The 18,954-nt window shown below is 46.2% G+C and overlaps 1 protein-coding gene across 1 annotated transcript; it reads right to left on the reverse strand.

Annotated features, from left to right (window-relative positions):
* Positions 1-6,465: 6,465 nt before the first annotated feature.
* UBE2G2 (ubiquitin-conjugating enzyme E2G 2) lies at positions 6,466-17,969 on the reverse strand. The gene is made up of 5 exons (XM_009697006.1): positions 17,909-17,969; positions 17,776-17,821; positions 12,046-12,164; positions 8,848-8,988; positions 6,466-6,877 (listed from the first exon to the last, which is right to left on the reverse strand). Exons 2-5 carry the CDS (start codon positions 17,814-17,816, stop codon positions 6,765-6,767), a joined length of 414 nt encoding a protein of 137 aa, XP_009695308.1. The 5' UTR covers positions 17,817-17,821; positions 17,909-17,969; the 3' UTR covers positions 6,466-6,764.
* Between the last annotated feature and the right edge of the window lie 985 nt (positions 17,970-18,954).

Raw genomic sequence — 18,954 nt, forward strand, 5'->3', positions numbered from 1 at the left:
ACCCTCAGAGACTGGCCCCAGCCAGCACAGAGATGGAGCCAGCATCCTCGGTGGGGTTACCCCATGCGCTCCCCAGCACCGTCGGGCATCCCCGAGATGCTCAAGCACGGGGACATCCAGCTTCCCAGAATTCGCCAAGGCGAGCCTAGCCGATGGTTCAAAGTGGTAGGGATGGAGAATAAGGGAGGAGGTTCTCCCAGGGAACTTGGCTCATCCTCCCCTTCGCCGGTCCCACGCAGTCCCCGCAGCAAGGAGAACGGGCTTTGCCGGCAGCGGGGCATCGTGCCAGGGAGCGGGGCTCTAATCACAGCCCGTCCTCTCCCGGTCCAGCACTGCAGCACCCAGCAATCGCCGCCCTTGACGTCCGGGCTTTCAGAAATCGCCGTGAAGCTGCTCCCGATCGCGCTTTACAAGAGCAGAGAGGGATCAGAGTCAGGAGGGGACAGGCAAGGGTGGGAGCTGGGGCTGGCACGGGGACGGCGAGCGGAGGTCCCACTGCTGGGGCGCTCGGCGTGTGGCATCACTCTGGGCTGATCAGTCTCCATGGGGCCAAAAGAGGGAGCAGAAGGGTATCTACAGAAGAAGACATCTAATGCACGAGAAGGAATTTGACCCAACACGAGTCTTGTTTGACGGGGATTGTAATTAATCGGTAAATAAATAAATCGCCCCCTGGTTACCGACTGGGTGTTAAAAGGACGGATGTTGAAGAGCACCAAATGCTAAATGAGAGGCTGCACGGGGACGGTTTGGACAAGTGACTTCAGCAACAATACTGATGTTTTCATAAAACCAAGTTTCATATAGACCTTAATAAGGCCCTCAAACACCAGCACTCCCACCGAGGCCATGCCCAGGCTCCAAGGCAGAAGATCTTGCGTCAAAGCAGGATCTGGCCAAGGACAAAACTCAACTTCTAATCACCTCTCCAGGCAAAGTGGATTTCAAAAAAGCCTACCCTCCAACCTGCCCTTCTGCCATCCCTCCTTCATCACAAGAACTGGCGAGCAAAGCCAAGCTCCGGCTGAGCAAGGCCCCTCCTGAGCCACCCTTCCAGCAAGCCCACAGACACCAACCAGAAGGATCTCCAACCCCAGGGGCTTCTGAGCATCAGAGCAAACTCCCCCCAACTTGGTCACTGCCCCATGCTCCTCCATCTCCTAGATCCCAGAGGGATGAATGGTGAGAGGAAGCCGTGCAAGACGCAAAGCCCTGGGGATCAGCTCCGCAGTTCACTCTCAGCTCGGAGATGTGGGCATCTCTCTTGCTCTTCAAACACACCCGCCCCACAGAGCGAGGTCCCCCCCAGGACCGAACGGCTGCCATTGACCAAGCTTAGGGGGATCGACGCGTTCCCTGGACTGGCAGAGGAAGACCAGGATCCTGGTGAAGGAGCACACCAGGAGAGAAGCCTGTGCAAACCCATCCCAGGCAGACTCAGAAAAAAAACCCCAACAACCCAATTCACCTAACATCATCATGCCAGCCCCAATTTGGGTTCAATTTGCCAAATCGTTTTGGCGTGGGGAAAAACTGTTTTGGGGCAAAACTCCCAACCCGGCCGTGGGCGGAGAGCCTCCCCGTGCTGAGCCCAGCATCCAAACGCGTGGGTGCCCCCTGACATGTTGCATCCTGCATCTCTGCCGCTTTGAACCCACCTCCCACATCACCTCAGAGGGGTGGTCGCAGCCCCTTCGCTCTACAGCCCCGGGAGCCCTCCCGGCCACCCCCCGCAGCCCCTTCGGCCAGGGTGACCCAGCTCCTTTCAGAGCCACAGCCTCTCCCTCCGCCATACATGCCTGACTCCCGCCTGCATCCCCCTGGTTAAACGCATCCAAGTGCCCCCAGAGAGCCCTGCCCCGGCGAGCTGAGGCCAGCTGGTGCCCCACGTACGGAGGAAGGGGACCGGACCCTGGATTTGGCTCATCTCCCCCCACGCCCTTCAGGAACAACATGACTAGACAGACCTGCTCACAAATAGCTCCCCGAGAGCCCACGCACACGCTGCTAACACCGGCAGCTACCCTGTAATAACCCACCGTCCGTATCATTACCATTAATTATAGATTAACATACCCCATAATCTTAACTGCGGCTAAGTCCCATCTTGGGCAGTACGAACCGCTTTCAAAGCCACCTGGCTCTTACACCACCCGCCCCGGGAAAGGGGCTGGTGGTCGAGGCACGACCAGGATCCAGCCGCAAGGATCAGGGCTGGGATGGACAGGAAGATCACCAGGGCTGGAGTCATGGGGATGGCACTGATGGCCCAGCTGCCTCACGCTCCTGGGAAATAAGGAGAGCACCGAGCACGTTATGCAGGATCACCAAGCGTTAAGTGGCTTGGGCGATTCCCTCCCTAGCGCTGGGTTTCATCCCTGTGGCACCAGGGAGGCTTGCATAGCTGTAGCTGCCTATGCGAGCCCAACGGTGCTTTTGGTGCAGGGGACATCGGGTGGGATCAGGTTGCTGGAGAGGAGACACCGGGAGCAGGTGTAGGGGCTTGGCCACCTTGCAGCACATGGGGAGGGCAGCTCATCCCACCCAGAGCCTCAGATATTAGAGGAATTCTCTAGACTCCTGCACCTTCCCCTTCCCTGTGTCGCCCCCAACCACCCCACCAGCCGACAGCAAGACCCTCAGCATCCCTCACCTCCCCACTCCTCCCAGCCCCTGAGCTTGCTGAAGGGCAGAGTGATTTTCTTCTTCTACCAAATCAGGGAAATCTGAGAGAGAAGCAACATGGGGCAGGTAACCAGTGCCGCTTCTCGCCCGGGCAGCCTGGGGACCTCCCACGCTTGTACCTCCATGCCCTGCTCGGGTGCCTTTTGCAATCCTCCCAGTCCTTCAACAAAACTTTTCCAGGCAGAACCTCTTCAAAACTTCTGGGAATTAAGTTTTTGAAAGGTGATGGGGTTAAAGACATTTACACTTCTTGTACAACACTGAGCCAGCACGCACAGCCCTCGTCCCATGCCACGGGGCCAGGGAGGCTGCTGCTTCAAGCACCGTTCTGGAGCTACCTCCCAAAAGCTGTGCCAATCCCTCATCCGAGACAATCCCAGCATCAGCAGCATGGCTGGCACTCAGGACAGACATTCCGGGCCTATGCTGATAGAGGGGGTGTTTCTCCTTTTGATTCTTATAGGGGTAAAGCAGACACAGCATCCTCACCAAGACACAACTTCAGGAGGAAAGCAAAGATCTTCCAGGGACGCAGAGCTTTCACCCTTTCATCTCAGTGTACCACCTTCCATTCGGGACATAGCTCCAGCCAAAAAAAAAACAAAAAACCCCCCCCCAAAAAAAAAAAAAAAGCTGGAAAGCAGCCTGGGGCTGGCTCTGCCCTGAAGCTGCGGCCGTTTCATGTGGCTCCAACGCCTCTTGCCCGGCAGCTTGCACTTTCAAAGAACCGCTTGCATGCACACAGGCACACAAAACACAATTAATGAATGTCTTGCATCCCACTGTGTGTGTTCTGACACAGCCCCATTTGCCAAGAAAAAAAAAGCGTGTGAGGGATGCATGTATATACAAAGGCTTTAAAGAGGATGTTGCTTGCATTTTTACAGCTTTGTTGAAGGGTTTTGTTTTGTTTTGTTTTTTTAATATAAAATACTAAAGCAAATATAATCCAGAGAAAGGGATTTTTAAAAATCTTTAATACTTTACCTGCACGTATAACACCTGCAGAGCTCCGACACTCCCCAAGAAACACGTTCTATAATAACTGTTTCAGACTGAAAAAAAGGCAACTGCTCAGAAAAACATTGCTAGTGGTTAGTATTACACGCGCTGCCAACACGAGTATTCTTTCACAGAGGGAGAGGATTAAGCCTCCCAGGGAAGTCTGTCATGGGATCGACATCGGCAGCTTTACAAGCTTTAACTCTCAGGTGTTCCCCAGCTGTAATAAGCTGCCTGCGCCGTGAAACCCTCTCGGAGCAAGCTGGGCAAGGCAGGAGCCCACCCACCTCTGCACAGGCGTGGAGCTGTGCGAGATGAACCCTCACCCTGTGCGCACGGATTCAGGTTATTAGGGAATGATGATGATGATGAAGTTTTCTTTCTTTCCTGCGAGTAAAACAAACAGGGAATCCAAGATGCCGATTGCATTGTCATGTTTAAGCCTTTCAGTGAACACAAATGCCCACGGCCGGTTTCACCTAAGCAAACAGCCATCGTTCAGGATAGTTCTTCTCAACTCCACAAGGCAAGTTTTAGTCCTCTGAGGTGGACTTCTGCTTACGTTTTGTCATCTGCAAGATTGCCTGGTATTATGTTCACTGGGCGGCTTAAAACACCCAAGTTAGCAAGCCTACTACATGCCAGTCACTTAAAAAGAAATTATTATATTTCTAAGCAACAGAGATTTGCGGACTATGGCAATTCTCAGTAGGAACTGGACATCTAACCATCCTTCTCAAATCCAAGCGCTAACACCACCAGATTCTGAATGATATATTAAAACTGATGATTCACCTGTTGCCAGGACCAGACCTTCCTAGGCCAGATACACAGATCATAACAAGACCTTTTAAAGAAGTAAACCGCATCACATCTGCCAGCTGTCATATTTTTATAGTTTTCTTGGAATTATCAAGTGATTGCCATCATTAGAGACAAGACACTTGCCTGGAAAGCCCAAGCAACTGTGTCAACTCTTCCACTCCTCTAAAGCAACCCCTGTGTTTTAACTGTGTTAGAATAAACAGTTCCACTCCTTTGGACCAAGTCCGAATTGGACTCTCTTGACCAGTTGGTTACCCATATAAAACACCCACTGCAATACATTTGCATACATCTATGAAAGGAGAAAATATAATCACTTTATTTTCAGTATACAGACTAAATCCCACCATAAAATAAAGATAATGAGTGATCACATGTGAATAATACTCCGCACTTAAAAAAAGCCAACTTTTGCCATGTCTGCTGAATCCATCGTTTGCCACGTGGCACTCGCAGCTCTCCAACATTGTTTCCAAAAGTGGCTGCAGTACTCCCAGGAGCGACGCTCCATCTACTACAATTTAAAAAAATGCTCCCACTTTGCGTAGAAGTGCTACATTTTCCTGTATGCCTTGAAATACTAGTTAGGTACAACACTCTTTGATCATCCCTGCTTGCAAAATATGTCAGGTCCCCCTCCCACCCTTACACCAAAGCAAGAAGAATTACTTCTACAAGGAGGTAAAAATCAGCAAGTTGTAGCAAAACAAACCCTTCAGAAGTGCGTAACGATGGCATACTGCGATCCGCGGCACGGGAATATGCAGCACAGGCAGCAAGACACAAATACTGATGAGCTGTACACACACACGTGCACACAATCACCTCTGTAAAGCTTTCTCTGCGGTGCGACTCCTTCCACATCATGCGCTTTTCACAAAAAAAAAAAGCCCTTCTCAAATTTAGCCCGTTTAAAGCTGCCAACAAAACTGGATTCCATGTGCTCTCAATGGGCGTGTTATTGCTTGTAGTACATTGAAAAAGATTTGGACCTACACAAGAGATTCGCTTGCAAAGCACAGAGGTCACCGGTGGCCCCTAAGCAGTTTTACAAACCGATCATTGCAGCTTTAATTGCCAGCCCAGCCTTAAACGGTGACAATTTCCAGCACCCTCCCCACCAGCGGTCACCTACAATACTCTGCAGTTCTAAACATGCGTCGTACCATCCTCTAAGTAAACACAGTTGGTGTCTTCTCTGACTCGCATTTAAACACATGAGAGCAGGCAGCATAAAGAAGTGTTACAGTTAATTTTACAAAATTCATCATATCCATCTTCGCTCGTTCACCTGAAAAACAGGTGACCTGCGCTGCAATGGCAAAGGCCAGCGGTGCCTCATCCTCTCAACACCTAAATGTCAACAGAAGAGGAACTGACATTATTGCAGAGATATTTTACGTGCCCAGCAGAGCAGACACATTCTCACTGGATTTTCAGGCTGCCTGTGACCTACCTCACCCATGGTGAACCCAACTAAAGTGTTTAAGAATCCAGTCTTTACATCTGGCACCTCTAACTGAATGGAAAATTTACAACTGAGTGTCTTTAAGGAGTAATAAAGCAGCTCTTGGGAATTCTTCCAAGCAAACACTGACTCAAAGGCTCAATACAAATTCACAGTGTCACCTAGGAACACCAGCCCACCCTAGACCCCCAGTCAGTCACTGACGACAACTCCCTAGATCTTCTCTTAGAGTTACACGTGGCACAATCGCTTTCTTTGCTAATGCCTCCTGACTATAACCTTGTTCTGCAGCCTCTCTTGCTAACTATACCCTTCGAATCAGTTCTGACTGCAAACGCTGTCCTTCACTTAGTGACTATCATAACATTAACAAGATTATTTCCTGCTCCAGATGCAATGCTACTGATAAAAACACACAACTAATTCTTCCAGCAGGTGATCCAAATCAGCTCTGTTCTCAAACAGCAGATTGGCAAAGGTGGGCTGCAGATTGCAAAGTCTCCAAGCTTTCCATACCATGAAGTGAGGTAGCAACAAGCAGCCTTTGAAAGAGCACTGTCTCTGGATTTTTCCCTTGTATTAAATCCCTTTTCCACACAATTAACTGAGTGAACTAGAGGCTTCTCTGGAGCAGTGGAAGAAGAAAAGAGATGCTAAATAAATAACAAATGATAAGAAGAACCAGGCCAATAGTTTTGCAAAGTTTTCCTTTTTGGTACCAGCACTGAGCACTGCTCGTTTTCAGGTGGAGAAAAATACAAAACACTTCAGTCTCTTTGTGAGCTTAAAGTCCAAGTGACTTCTGCACAATCTGCTTGGCAATTTTGTTAAATTGTTCTCTGTCTTCCCGCCACATCTTGGAGGCGTCTACATTGGCTCCACTTTCATCATTTGGCTCTGAAACGAGAAAGACTGAAAGATAGGCGGGCAGGCAGGCAATGGAGCAAGACCCTCACGCTTTTTCAATACTGCTTGTGTACTGCCGCTTCCCGGTGGCTTTAGCACGCTTCCCCTGCTTGGGACTACAGGAACACCACTAAAGAAAATCCATTGACAGCTGCTGGATCCCCAAACGGTTCCAATCTAACCGATCACAGGAGAATATCACAGCAAGGTCGAGTTTAGGTAAGAAACAAGTGGCAGAGGAACAAGGCTTTCTTTTGTTTACGCTTTCAGCGGTTGAGCCTCGGCATGCACATGGAACAACACAATGCAGCACCACCAGTGCCGTCAAGGGTTTTTAAAACTGCACGCTGCTCCCTGAAAAATGTTTTTTTTCTGGTTCTGCGGCTTCACAGACACAAAGCCCTCCCGACCAGGCCACCCAAACAGGCTCCGTCACTCTTTGGGATAGCTTGTTCTATTAAAAAACAACAAAACAAACCAAGAAAACCCATAGAATGCTTTCATTTCTGCAACATCTTTCATCCGAGGATTTCAGAGCATTTTACAAAGTCCATTAAGCCCCCGTGACTCTAACACTTCACTCTGTACAGAGGTAAGCTGAAATACAGGATTTATCAGATCCTTGGTCAGCATACAGCGGGACAACTGTCGCGGGATTGCACAAGTCACCAAGATAGAACCTACTCTACACATTTTGCTTCACACACCAGTCCAAATCCACTTCAGCCTAGTTCATGGCAGACATCTTGGGCTCATGTCTTTCTTGACACAGTGCTGAGGGCCCACCCTTAAAAGCCAGTAGATATGCAGGTCCCCCAGTTTGGGAAGTTTGGGCTTACACTACCTGCAGAGCCAGAGCCAAGAGTTTGCTAGTGGCCTGAAAGAAGCTGACCAGCTTACCACTGATGTTTCAGACTAATTCCTCCAAAAGCCATGGGAAAACGGGGCGCACAGGCAGAGAATGAGAAAGACCAGGTGACTCCCATGCTAACCAGTCCAGGTAAGGCTGCACCACAAAGCAAGTTCTTGGAGCCCCCGGGAAGCCCAGTGAGGTACTGTTTGTCTGCACAGCTTCCCAACAGTAGGTTACTATTCTGAAGCTAAAACGATCCCATGTAAGAATTTGTTGCCTGCTCTTTGATCAAACAAACTTTGCTGCTTCTAAACCCTCTAAACTGTCTAAAATCTTTTCCCATTCAATACCGATTCTAAGGGATACTGCTCAGCTCTTTTTAGGCAGTTCAGTGACTCTGTCCACTATGTGGAAAACGATCCGTCTTTCAGAGAGCTGTACACAACAGAGCTGATCCACAGCCCTTGCTGGATTTAGGGAAAGCCATTTAAAAGGCTGCACAAAAAGTTTTTCACACCCCCCTCCTCTTCTCAAGAAGCCTTCCTCTGAACCATCGATGGCAGAATGGGCTACATTCCCAGGCTGGCAAATAACAAATAGAAACGAAGGCTGCTGGCTTGTGAATTGCAGAGGCCAGGGACTCCAATTTACCGCACTGGTTAGATCTGGTTGCTAACCCTTCAGCTGCTAAAGCCAAATCCAACACAGCCTGTAATCAGCAGCTTTAAGACCTGCAAGAGTTGAACAGACATCGTAGCAAACGCAAAGACGGAGCACAGGTTTTGTGCAGGAACAGGGAACCAACTGAGCCTCCAACTCCACCTGACCACCACCATCTGCTCAGGTGCTGCTGACCTGGAAGGAAAGCAGTGCAGTTGCTCGCAAAGCTGGAAACACCTCTTTACTAACTTTACTTGTCTTCTTTTTTTCAATTATTTTCAGAGAACCGTTTTATTAACAAATAAATACTAGGGCTTCAAGAACTGTGGTTGCTGCTGAGCAGCTTTAAATGTCCTTTGCTCACTTAACAGACCAAACAGCAAGAAGCAGCTCTAGCTAACTCAGTAACTGCTATCTGAGCTACTGCTAATAAAACAGCAGTTCTTACCTGCCAGCATGCTAACAACTGACAAGAGGATCTTTTCCACACTCTGCACAGGACTCCATCGCTCAGCGCTGCTTTCATATCCCATGGGATCATCCCCAGGAGCATGAAGAATAGAGATGCAAACTCTCCCATCTGGGTAAACTGCATAAGAAGTACAGGAGATTGATTGTTACTCAGTGGAAACACTTGGCCTCTCCACATCTTTAGCACAGATGAATGTTTGGGCTTGGCCTTCGTATGACTGAAGCTAAACCCAGTTTTAAATTTCCTCTTCCAAGGGCAAAAGGACACAAAAGCTGAAAGACAGAAGTCTAGCAAAAATCTCCCTTAAGCAAACCTAACAAACTTGGGTGACCCTTCCCCAGCAGAAGCCTGCTGGGAGCACTCACATCATTTAATAACCATTGACAGGCTCCGTGGAAAAAACAAGAGCTGCAGCCCGGTGGAGCAAAGCAAGTATTTATGCACAGACACAGCTCCAGGTAGGTAACCAGCCCTACTTAAATCGAAGGGTGACAGTAACACAGCACTGAACGCACGTTGCAGCCCTCCACTGGACCGTGACCGTAAAAAGAATTATGCAAACTTGCTCCGCTGCAGCAAGGAGGGAGAAGTGGTGTGTTATAAACAATATAATTGATCTTACTTTGAACATTACTGAGATGCAACCAGAAGAGTTAATGCTACTTCTTTTTAAAATTTTGCTGAAAGCTCAGCTGCATTGAAGCGCTTGGAAACAAGGTAAGCCATTAAGGATAAAGACGTCTTTCCCTCCCACTTTTAGCTTAAGCAAAGCATCTGCAACAGAACAAGTCGTCTTCACAGACACTGACCCCACTGACTTGATAATGAGGCCAAAGAAAGGTTGAAGAGGCAACACAAAGAGATCGGAGTTTGAAACACTGCTTTAGCAACAGGGCCTAATTCTGCAGCCTCCCAAGGAATAACAACTTCAGCCCAGTACTTTCAGTCCTTCTACTCCTCAGGTGACCAAACCTGTACCACTGCCACGAAAGCAAGACAAAACAAAAAGAGGGAATGGCCGCTGGAAGCAGTTGTGCTCATTTCCCGTTCCTTCCATTCACCCAGCTAAAGTCTGCGCAGGCCTGCAACACCCAAGTGCTTTGGAAGACTTTTATTTACATCCCTTCCCACAGCCCCAGGCTGGGGACTGGAGCTGGTCTAGCTGTAGCTGGAAGAGATGAGAACAGCACGTGCTGAATCAGCACTTCTCCTTGCAAGTCAGGAACACAAGGGTAAAAGGTATTTCACTTGTACATTACTCTAATGTTTTTATGCAGTGCCTCATTTAAAACAGCTGGACCACAGTGGCAGAGTCAAGAGAGAAAAGGCTGATTCCAGGAAGATGTACGCATCTTCCCACTTTGTCACTAAGTCCTAATGCAAGACCTGTCACCAATCGCTACTTTGAAGTTATCTTCGCCGGAGCATCCATGAACGTCAATAATTCAAGAGGAGATAGTTCTGTGGCGTCTCAGCTCCCCCTGTACATAACATAAACTGCAAAGACAAGGGAACACAGTAGACTTTTTAAACATTTTCCTTGCAATTCCTCCCAGGTGGAGGACTAAGCACTTAAGGAACAGAAAAAAGCACTGCACAGTCACCCATTTCTACAGCCCTTCTGGGTATAACCAGGCCATCACAATCCCATCTGAGAAGAAAGATTCAAGTGTCTACTTTAGGTGATCTCAGCTTTAGACTAACATGACCCAGAGTCACAGGACTTTCAAGACCATCCAGTATGTTCCAGTTAACCCCACGGAGGAAGCGCCCATGTGTAGAGCCACTCTGTAACAGCTTAGAGTCAGGCAGTTTGTGCTTCTCTGCAGCCCACTTCTCCCAGCTATGCCACAGACAAAGCAGCAGCGAGCAGCGAACCTCAAGCCAAGGCCACAACTGGAGCTACAGAGTATTGCTTGGACACAGATTTGCTCACGGAGACCAGTCCTGCCAAGAAGTCTGGGTGAATTGGTCCAGCTGGAGCCAAAGGTTCCACTGCAGCCACACTGCTTCCAGGTGCCAAACGCGGCACTGCTGCAGACATCAGAGCTTCAGAGGCATGCCACATTGCCTTGGGCATGTCCGCCCAGCTCTATAATGTGACATGCAGGTGGGTCTTCCACAGGAAAACAAAAAGATGCAGATTAAATGGGCAAGAATCTGCAGCAGTGGTGCCTCGAGAAGGGAAGAAGAACTTTCAGAAACTGCAAAATTCCTTGGAATAGGATGAAATAAAGCAATTCCCCGTTGAGATTAAGATTTGTGTTATGCAAGTGCAGGAACGTCAACTGGGAAGGAAAGGCTAGGAAGGAGGGCAGCCTTTTATTGCGCTCAAGTGGCAGAGACCTAATAACCTAGAATACAGATGCAGCCCCTCAAACCTGGGTGATGATAAACAATCTTCACACAATCCATATCGCTTTAGCAGACATCATAAGCAACAATTTTACAAAGAATGCCAAGACCCACTTCAGGAAGTAGTGCTCCAGGCTGTGAAAGGGGGCTTTAAGGTTTTTACCTGTCCAAGGCTCAAACTTGTTAGCTGTACTTGTTGTTCAATTACTTCCACTGAAAAGTCTTAAGACAATATTGTCATCATCAGAATTGCAGGGAAGAGGCCAGCAAAGTCTTAATATTAAACGCTTGCACACGTGTCCAAGCAGATGACAGAGAGCTTTGTATTTCAGAAAGATCACTTCAGAAATGTCACTAAACCTGTGACGGGGAAAGAGCCATGCTACCTAATAAAGCTGCATCCACACTTTGGTGAATATGAACAAATTTTCACTCATTAAAATAACACCAAACTACTTAAGTGCAAGTCACAGCGCAAGACTGGAAAGAGTCTGTACTAATCCACTAAATCTCACATCATGTACAGAAGACTATTTACGCAATAGTTACAAGTATTCCCGGAATGATCTTAAGGGCAGTGAAATTGTTGGAATCTTTATCGGACTGTTTATGACCAAAGGGTCTATGAGGAATAATGCGAGAAAGTGAACATAAGACAGAGCAAAATTGCTGGATGGCTGAACACTTCCACTGCATACTCAAGGCTGGAAAAGGAGAGAACCACCCGTGGTAAGGATGCCAGTATTCCCGCTGCAAAAGTTTGTTTTTAACGTGCGCAAGCAACCCACTCCCCCGTACGTCCTGCTACATCAGACTCACTGTTCGGATGGAACATCTCGCACGTGAACCTCATCTTCGGAGGACTTAACGGGTAGTCGAGTGGGAAGCTCAGAATAGCAGGGAAAACCCCATACTCGAAACAGGTGTCTTCAGGACCCCTAGAAACAGATAAAAAGCTATTCACCAGAGTTTTAAAAAGCTCTTTCTCCCAAATTCTTGTCTCTTGAGACATTTGAGGTTTGGGTGATATCATCTTCCCCAGAAAACAAAGAGTTAACACACTCTTACCCCACACCTCACAAACTTAAATCCAAATATGGGGTTTGGGAGGGAAGGGGGAAATCAAAGCTTGCACACTAAATTACTAGGAAGGTCACAACACTGCTTAATTAGCAGGGTGTGTCTGGATATAATTGGAGTATCTGGCTCCAAGGCATGTTCCAGGATTTGAGCGTCTGCACGTCAAGAGAAAGCAGAGGCAGGTGTGGGACTCCTGTGCCTTTGAAGATACTCTTATGTGCACAAGACAGAGGTGTCAAATGCTGCAGCTCAAAAATAATTTATGAAACCTATGGAGATTCGAACTGCCAGTATCAAGCATAATCTCACATAAACACTTATCACTATCTAATGCAAAAAACACAGCAATGTTTTGTAAAAATAAAAACGCTGCTCAGGGACCATAATTGCTAGATGCAGGACAACATTTCTCTGCAGACTTAAGGTATTTAGTTTGCACTCCCTCAAGCACACGTGGAGAACTTCACCAGGGTTCCTGTAGGAACATTTCCTTACTGTGTTCATCATCTAGTTCAAAGTGCAATCAGATTGAGAGTATAAAGACAACTATTTTACCCTCCCTACATAAAACATTTTTGGAAAGCAAGCAAAACACTTTATTAGACATGATTTATTCAAATTTGACGAACCACCTGGAACTTTTAACACAAACATGATCTTCCCTGATTGGAAAGATCATAAAACAAGCTTCACCACTGAAAATCTTAGCCAAGGAAACCTCATGTATCTAGTAAGAAGCTCGTCAAACAAGGCTTATACTGTCTGGGAAATAAGGTTTAGGAATATATTCGTGCCTCCTCCTCCCAATCCACATTCTCCACGCCAGAAAGAACATAAAAGTTCAAGGACCCCTAACAATTAAGACTGCAATTGGTAACCTACAGAAAAAGAAAACTGAGACCAGCAAAACCTAAAGCCCTAGGAGGCTCACTGTCTTAAACTGTGGGATTCAGAAGACTTGGCTGGCAGACAAACACAAGAACTACGTGATTTAAACCTGAATATCGACGCTGGCAGGTAAGATTAGAGAAATGCATCAACATACTGCAAGAATGAAAGCCAAACCGCCTCAACCATTTTGTTCCCTTTCTGGCCTTTTCCCTAAATTTAGTTGGGATTCAATTCACATCTGAGAGTAAACTGAATGCATTTTGTCATGAACATTTTAATTCCAGCTGCATTTTAAAGGCTTATTGTTGAACTTCTAAGAGTATGTACATACACGCATTGAAAAGCTGGTGGGTGTCTTATGTTCTGTTTCGAGAGCAAACACACAGCCTTAAGGGCTCTTCTGTGAAATATGTTAACCCAACGCGATCCACTTTAGGCCCTGTATTATGTCAGCAAAACGCTTTTGTTTTAGCCATTCAGTGCTGCCAGGATCAACTTCAAAGAAATTATTACAGTTAATCCAAGACAGCACTTGCAACTACAAAACACTCAGGAGGCTGCAACATTTAAACTTGATGGCATTGCTTTCAGCTCAAAAAGGACATCGGCAGGGCCAGAGAGGTAAAGAGCACAGCACCTTTCGCAATCGCACCACCTGCTCTGCAAAGATTTCCAAGTACCCCACATTCAAAGCCTCTGTGCCTCACGCTATGATTTCGCCTGAGCTCCTATGCCAGTTGAAGTCCAGACTACCCAGTACTCGATTAGGGTTCCTCCAAGAAACACTCAGACCACGCAGCGGTGACACCCGTCCCACTGAGCAAAGGCATCAAGCCAACAGGCCGGTTGCCTTCAGCAGCTCCCAAGCCCCAGGAAAGGCAAAGCACTTGCCATCGCTACCCGCAGGCACACGGACGGCACTCATTCTGCACAGGCTTGAGGCTTGCAACTCCAAGAAAACCTTTGTCCTAAACCTGCTCCGTCTAAGACTCTCTACAGCCTGCAAAGCAGGCAGTCTCCGCATCTTTTTCCGCACATGATGCTACTTTACGGACTTCCTTAAAGCACTGAGGAGCGGACATCAGTTCTCCTCCGGCCATTATATGGCATTAAATGACTTGCTAGACAACTAAACTGTTTTGTTGTGTGAGAGATGTCATGAACAACACTGTTGATGTAAGACACAGCATGAAAATAAGAAACTCTGAACTCCATGACCTGGCTATTAGGTAAGGGAAAGAAAAGGATGGCGGGTATCTGCCTAAATACGAGGGAAAAGCGCACTGACAAGGACAATTAATTCTATAATCATAGCTTCAAGTACATTTGTAAATGGCTTCTTATTTGTAAAAAGATGCTGGAAAAGGACCAAAACCCACAGTCATCAGATGCCGAAAAGGGGAATTCCATGCTAAACAAAAGTCCTAAGCCTAATTACAGATCTAATTACCTTTCTAGACAGGTTTTTGATAAGTTGACTTCAATTTATACTGTTTACTTTTCAAGCAATTTTTAGGCTAAAGGAGTTCTCAACAATTACATGGGTTTGTGTTTTTTGGGGATAAACTCTAACAGCAATGCACGCTCATATACGCCAACCAAAGAGGGCAAAACTTGGTCTTGAAACGTCAAATTCATGAACTTGCACAACACAAAGCAGCCTGTAGGACCTCACGCAGCGCTAAGGAATAGAGCGGCATTATGGTAAACTCTCTTGGCATGCTGGGGCTATTTATCATCGCAAATAAGTCACCCTGTTGCAAAGATTTGGCTTTCATAAATACTCTAATTCAGCTACTGTTTGATGTCTTATCAAAAGGGTGCGTTTTATGCCAGGCTCCAAAACTCCACTGTTCAGAAAGATTACAACATTGTATTTTCCATTCTGGATCTCTTACACTCAGTTTGGGAGCATAAGAACTGTTCTATCATTCAGACATGTCAATACAGCCTTAACATTTATATATTTAACATTTATCCAGCACTACGGCTGCTGCAGGCAAGAACACCGGAAATACAAATTATTCTTGCCATTATTTTAAAAGGCAGTATTTTATCTTCAAGCCAAGCTCTTACGTCAATCTGTGCAACATTACCCAGCCCACCTCTAAACCGATAAATGGGCAACGTCTTTTCTTTCTTAGGTCTCTTTTTTTTTTAATTGATTTGCTATTACATGTGCTCTACCTTCATATAAATCAGGTGAAGGAAAAAAAAAGTATTCTGTTCTCTTTGATTATTATGCTACTTACTTACCTTTTGCACTTCATCTGTCTAAAAATTTGAAGCCAACTTTAATTTCCTCATCTGCACTTCTTTCATTCCCAGAATCTCACACAGCACGTTTGAGATTACAAAACATTTGAGAAGATTATCACACAAATATAAACAGGTAATTTAGCTTGCTTTCCAAATGTATGCAAACACTTCTACTAACAGAGTTTTGTAAAGAGATGAAAGTAACCAAACATGTTTAGGGTAAACATTTCTATTGTACCACAGCTTCAGAATTTAGCAGCTCTTAAAATATAATTTTATTATGACACATACACAATACAGAAACCGAAATTAAAGCACCTCCGCCTCTCATTTTGCACTGACAAAGACCTGAAGCTCAGAACTCAGCACTTTAAAGGGCTTTCAAGTCTGCAAGCAGCTCCTCTGCTGTTTAAGAGTTTGTTATGGGAAACATCAGAAAAAGTATTTTCTAGGTAATGAATCAAATCCAAAAGCACTTCTTTGTATCCCCCATGAAAGCTCTACTTAGCCACACAATCTCTGCTACAAGAGAGTGCCGACAGGCAGGAATTGCCTTCCATATTCCAAGAAGTGCATTAAAATCCTCTGGGATTTCTACACTCCAAGCAATGCACAGCTTTGAGCTGAAATTCGGTACATTACAAAATGCATGTTGCAGAAGAGCGCTAACTATCCCACTCACAGAAAGAGAAAGCGTTAAGACGCTGCAGTCAAAATCTCTGGTGTCAGGCGACAAATTACCTATTTCCACGCTAAGTGTGTCTTCTCAGGGGACTGAGCTACCAGGAAGTACAACCTGTTTATCACTGGATAAATCGTTGCACATAAGCAGAGGCATTTGCTACCTCTTCATATCAATCAGCAAACAAGCAGTGGTAATCCAAACCTCCATTTACCAAGGCCTAAAATAACTCAGAGGCTCACGCTTGCCATAAAGTAGGATCACCCACGCAGCCAGCTTGTGTGAATAGGTGGTACGCTATAGCTTGGGACGCTTTTGTATTGGTTGCGTGCCTCATCCCAAGAGACAGAAATCTTGTTTTTCATCCCTAGACAACACACTCCAAGCAAACTGAGCTAGGAAAATTCTGCCACCCACACTGGCTGAGAATCTCCTAAGTCAGCAGTGGCGGTTGCAGTGAAAACCTGCCAAGAAACCAGCAGGGACATCGTGAACGGGGCCATGGCCACCGCCTGCTGCCCCCGGGTGTCCTCCAGGACCCCCTGGCCCTGGTTGAAAGAAAGGAAATCACCAACTCTTACTAAAGGAATCTTGAAATACAGTGCCTGCATCTACCCTAACAACAGATCATCAGCTTCAAGACAGACTTAGCGGTTTGAAGCTTCTTCATCTTTTAATTCTGTGGCATTTGCCTAAATTGTCAGACCCGAGTGACAAAGGTCTCTTTTCCTCTCCCCTACCATTTTAGAACTTCATTTTATAAAAATCACCAGTTATTCCATGTACTCAAAGTTCCCAAAGAAGGGTACAGCATGAGTAAGAGGGTACAAGCAGGAGAGAAAACAACTTGCAAGATGCTGGGCAAGATTTTGTCTTTTCATGCCAAGTTTTGCTAGGAACAACCCTACCCGTCGGTTCAGGAGTGGAAGGGGGAGGACACAGCTTTGTAAAGAAGTCTTTGTCAGCCCCCAAAAAACAACAGGTAGCGATCAGAGCTATTCACCAACAGAAGAGCTTTCTACACAGAACCACTGCACCCAACATCTTTACAACTGCAGCCGATTCATGAAGTGTAAAGAATTTCAAAACAATTAATTTCCTTTTTAATTTGAGTACTTTCTCAGATCAATCCCCTTCCATTTTTCTAGAAAAACATTGAATAGTAAGTCAACTAATTTTAGACATTGACTTTCTTCTCCTATCACTGATAATCTGTGTATTTTGTTCCACTTAAAACATGAGAAAAACCTGTCCTGTATTTGCAATTGAGTAATGCTCCCAACAGATGTGAGTGATCTACAAGCAACTCATTGTCTCCTACAGTGTTTGTATATGCAATGTATATCCAAGGGAACCCAAATGACGATTCCTGTTAAATTTGCAATTTACTTATGCTGAATGTTGCTTATTATAATGTACAACAAATGATCACTTAAGTCCCAATGCTGCCTCCATCACACTGCTGAAATTCCAAATATAATTCCCTGTTTGGGTCAGAAAATAAATTCCCAGTCAAATGCAGGCTAAGGCCAATGTCATGCAGAACTGATTTTTTTTTTTTTTGACATTCTTGTTCTCCTAGGAGCTAATCATAGCATGCAAGTGCTGATTTCAGATACAAAACAGTATTAACTCACATAATCAGAGCTTCCCATTCAAAGAAGTTCTCTTCATTCATGGGACCTATTAAGAAAAAACAAAACAATGCTTAGCACTACCTGAACACAAGGCTACAACTTCACAGTGCACAAACCTTGCTCAGCTCCTCACCTGCTACAATTCCTTCTGGTGGGTTCAGGGTCAGCTCTGTAAAAACAAAAACAGAAGGAAGGTTAAGGCTCAGCTACTGCTGGGATTCAAAAAGATGCTGAGATACGTTGACAGGAAAGATAGTGAAACTCTTCTGTTTGCTCTGATTGCCATTAACTTCGGCACAGATCTCTCCAATTCAAGTTCAACAGCAGAGCAGCAGATTGAAACTCAGCGTTATGGTTTCCCACCACGTCCTGACACTAAGGAGCAGGTTTTTCCAGCTTGATAGTGTGTGTCTAACAGCTTTTCTTGTTGATGTTTTTAGACAGAAAGAAGATGTCAAACCCAGGAATCATTTTGCTCCATCTTGTGGTGCTGTCTAAAAAGAAAATCCCTCTGATATTTCCCACAGTTTCGCTTGAAAAGCTCAGCAGCCCTTGCGACTGCCTGGTAGCCATGCAGAGGTGTGCCGTACAGCTTTCCACCCCCAAGGAAAACCGGGGTGATGGGAAGCAAGAGCCAAACCCTGCTGAGCAAAGGGTCTTTATGAGGTTCAATTCTCCACTTCACCTTGCTCGGCTCCCCCCGTTGGAGATAGGCAAAAGAGGTTGCCATCCTTAAGGATCAGGGAAAGCGCTAACTGGGCAGTGCAGGGGCACATGAGCTCCGATTTTGAGCAGTTGCTACTGTACCTGGTCACTGAGGAAGGAAAAACCCCTTTCCCATGTGGATGGTCACATCCTACCCTGCAATTTCTCTAGAGTTGTTCGGAGGGAAATGGGGAGCACAGCTTTCGGGAGCTACACAGCATGAATTGCCAATAGCTGACACAGCATCAGCTGCTTCAGTCTGACCAAAGCCTCCGAAATAGGGCCACTTCAATGGAATGTCAGGGGGATTTTTTCCAATGTTTTTTAAGTGAGCACTAAAAAGCATTTGTTTTAACTTTTCGCTGCAGAATGACTTTGACCTAGGTCAAACAGTCTCCTACTCCACCCTCCTCCACCACCCTGTCCTTCTGCGGCTGTCCTCGCGAGCAAGTCACAGCACAACAGGAACACATC

This window comes from Cariama cristata, unplaced genomic scaffold (genome assembly GCF_000690535.1).
Source record: "Cariama cristata isolate BGI_N322 unplaced genomic scaffold, ASM69053v1 scaffold21963, whole genome shotgun sequence".
Classification (NCBI taxonomy): Eukaryota; Metazoa; Chordata; class Aves; order Cariamiformes; family Cariamidae; genus Cariama; species Cariama cristata.

Bases quoted from the DNA above. Each gene is read 5' to 3' on its own strand.
- UBE2G2 (XM_009697006.1), bottom strand. From the start codon at position 17,816: ATGAATGAAGAGAACTTCTTTGAATGGGAAGCTCTGATTAT. The intron at 12,165-17,775 runs GTGAGTTAATAC...ATCTGTTTCTAG, and splicing joins GAATGGGAAGCTCTGATTAT to GGGTCCTGAAGACACCTGTT. The intron at 6,878-8,847 runs GTAAGAACTGCT...TTCTCGTTTCAG, and splicing joins AGTTGTTAGCATGCTGGCAG to AGCCAAATGATGAAAGTGGA.